Source organism: Impatiens glandulifera, chromosome 6 (genome assembly GCF_907164915.1).
Source record: "Impatiens glandulifera chromosome 6, dImpGla2.1, whole genome shotgun sequence".
Lineage (NCBI taxonomy): Eukaryota > Viridiplantae > Streptophyta > Magnoliopsida > Ericales > Balsaminaceae > Impatiens > Impatiens glandulifera.
Genome location: NC_061867.1, coordinates 16,466,361 through 16,469,719, shown reverse-complemented (window position 1 = coordinate 16,469,719; position 3,359 = coordinate 16,466,361). Strand labels below are relative to the sequence as shown.

General features: G+C 27.7%; 1 protein-coding gene across 1 annotated transcript; it reads left to right on the top strand.

The window, feature by feature from the left end:
* The first annotated feature begins 1,556 nt into the window (after positions 1–1,556).
* Positions 1,557–2,773, top strand: LOC124941665 (60S ribosomal protein L7-2-like). Its single transcript, XM_047482009.1, has 5 exons — positions 1,557–1,861; positions 1,944–2,001; positions 2,076–2,155; positions 2,243–2,345; positions 2,432–2,773. The coding sequence occupies exons 1-5, from the start codon at positions 1,584–1,586 to the stop codon at positions 2,645–2,647; spliced, it is 735 nt and encodes a 244-aa protein (XP_047337965.1). The 5' UTR covers positions 1,557–1,583; the 3' UTR covers positions 2,648–2,773.
* The last annotated feature ends 586 nt before the right edge of the window (positions 2,774–3,359 follow it).

Here is a 3,359-nt window from a genome sequence, read left to right as displayed (position 1 = left end):
GGCTGTTGAGGCAAGAAAGCTTGTTTAGGTTGTCCATGTTTAATTATTTTAGTGATCATAAAGTGAATTTTTGTTAATAAAAAAAATGTGAATAATTTTTTTTTATTAATAGTTAGTTTTATTTTTATAAACTCCTATAGCAAAGTTAGTTAAACAGCAAAAAAAAAATAGTTTTTATATTTTATTTTATTTAAAATAATAATTTTTTTATTGAAAAAAATTAATAAGTATAGAAACAAGTGTTCCCATCTGAACAAGACGTTATTCGTTGACAATATATGAATAGTTTTCATGTGAGTCATTGTTACAAGTTGTTCGTTAAGATGTGTTCATATAATTTTTGTTAGGATAAACTTTTAGAGTAAAAAATTTCATTCAATATCTCGTTTTTTGAATGAAGCGCCATTCATAGTGGAATTCTTACGAATGATATATGCATGAAAAAATGTTGTATTATGGTTAATCGGTGTCATATGTGCTACGAGAAGGTTGAATCGATAACTCACTTACTTTTGTATTGTCGAGGAGTGACTAGTATCTAAAATTTTTTGTAGAGTATCACTGAGATTCATTGGGTGATGCCTGAGTCTTTGGATAGTTATTGGGAAATTAGAGAAGACCTACATAATTGAATTACCATCCCAATTAATTTTTGATGGACTATCTAGTTGAAGAGAAATTGTCGAATTTGCACCAATCGTAGTTGTCCGATGCATATCATTCATAATGTTTTCTTATAATAATTTTGAAAAATTGGTAGAGTTCATCGGGAGTTAATCGATCTTTTCGAAGACTTACGAGCTCTATTGAGTAAATTTTTTTATTTTTTTATTTTTATTTATTTTTCTTTTAATGTCATCTTATGTCGTTGTTATTAAACGATTTTTATCATTTTTAATATATGTAGACTTTTTAAAAAAAAATAATCATAATTTATATTTTATTTGAATTAATTGCATATTTTTTAGTCAAGAATATATAATTTATTATTTATATTTATTTTTTTTAATTATGTCAGTCATGTAAAATTATCTCTTTTTTACTATACATTTTTATAATATATATTTATAATAGACTTATAAAAAATTGACCAGGATATCTAGGTAACTTTTAAAAGAATTATCATAAAAATAATGAAAATTAGGCAGATCAATGTATTGTTGAGATGGGCTTATGACCTAACTCAAAATGAATATAAGCCCAAAAAGTACAGCCCAACCCTAAAAACACACTTTATATATAAACCCTTCTTATGAAAAAACTCTCCCTAGACACATTCAGCCGCTTCGCAATCCAATCGTCGATTCAGGTTTTCTTCTTCATTCCATGTTCTTAATGTCTGTAATCATGAATTCTCTCTGTTCGATCTTTCTCTACGTTTCAGCATTTCATTTTTATTGTTAGATTCGTGTTTGCTTGTTTCTGAAACGAGATCCGAGTAAACAATCATAAAATTGAACCGATCTTGTATATCATTCACTGAAATTGTTTTATTTATAATTTGAATTACCCTTTAAAGATCACAATTTGATGTGGGTTCATCTTAATTAGTGAAGACTGTTGTTTTTTTTTGTTATAGAGAGATGGCTGAAGTGAAGACTGAGCTGGTGGTTCCTGAATCAGTGTTAAAGAAGCAACAAAGGAATGAAGAATGGACATTGAAGAAGAGCGCAGATCTTGTCATGTTGAAGAAGAAGAATGCTGAAAACAGGAAGATTATCTTTAAAAGAGCTCAAGCATATGCAAATGAGTATGATGAACAACAAAAGCAGCTTGTTCAATTGAAACGTGAAGCTAGATTGAAAGGTGGATTTTATGTCAACCCAGAAGCTAAGCTTCTGTTTATCATTCGCATTCGTGGGTATGTGTTTTTCTTCCAAGTTATTTAATAAAATGAGGTTTTCATTGATTAAAGCCGACCCATAATAACTTGTATATTGCAGTATCAATGCCATTGACCCAAAGTCAAAGAAGATTTTGCAGCTTCTTCGTCTGAGACAGGTAATTTTTCAAATCAAGCAATCTTGCATTTTTCATTTGAATCTTGGAAATTTATCATGTTCTTTGTATTACAGATTTTCAATGGTGTGTTCTTGAAAGTAAGCAAAGCCACCCTCAACATGCTTCACCGCGTTGAGCCTTATGTTACTTATGGGTATGTACATCGTTATTTGTAACCAGCTTATTTGGAATCTAGTTTCACAATCCAATTATGTCTTATATTTCCTTGTGTGATGATCAGCTATCCCAATTTGAAGAGTGTCAAGGAATTGATCTACAAAAGGGGATTTGGCAAACTAAACCAACAAAGGATTGCTTTGTCAGATAATTCGATTATTGAACAGGTTTGGCAACACTAAAACCCTTTGTTGTTTTGGTCTGTTGATTTCGATTAGAATCTGATTTCTAATACATTCTTTACACTAAACAGGGTTTGGGGAAAACTGGTATCATCTGTATGGAAGACCTTGTTCACGAGATCTTGACTGTAGGACCTCATTTCAAGCAAGCCAATAACTTCCTATGGCCATTCCAGTTGAAGGCACCTTTGGGTGGCATGAAGAAGAAGAGGAATCATTACATTGAAGGTGGAGATGCAGGTAATCGTGAAGATTACATAAATGAGCTCATCAGGAGGATGAACTAGATATTTAAGTTTGAGTGTGACTTCTGTTTTGAATTGTTTGAATTTTGTTAAGATATTGGTATAATTTTCTCAAAAATTTTGATCTTTTTAATTTAATTTAATCATCATTAACTATATTTTCTTCAGCATAGTTCTTTAACTATGGAGATCCATGGGCTCTTCTATTGCCAGTTGCAATGTCTAAGAACTTAAATATGTAGTAAATTTATATGGTTTCAAAATAGTTTACAATTTGTTGGCTTGTTTGTATTGTGATTTTTTTTTTTTTTTAATTTTTCAGGGTTTTTTTTATAAAAAACTTTGTTTAATAAATATTTTTTTAAAACTAGTTTTCTGGATTAAATTATCAAAATATTTTATATTTTAATTTTTAATTTTTTATCTTTTATTTATTTTTAGAGTTAATAAAAGGTAATTTTAATATTTAAATAAATAAAAAAAATGATTATATAATTGAAATTATGGAGGAAAGAATAGTTGATTTTGAGGATAAAATTTGAGAAAATTTTATAAAATCACACATCAGATCAGAAAATTTTTTAGATTATTATAAAGATATATAATAATTTAATGTTAAAATTAATAAATTTAATTTAGTTAAGTGTTATAATTTTTTTTTCTTTATTATATTATCTTCTCAATATTTAATTAAATTTATAATATATATATATTATATATTAATATTAACAAAATCTTATCTTATAATTAAAAA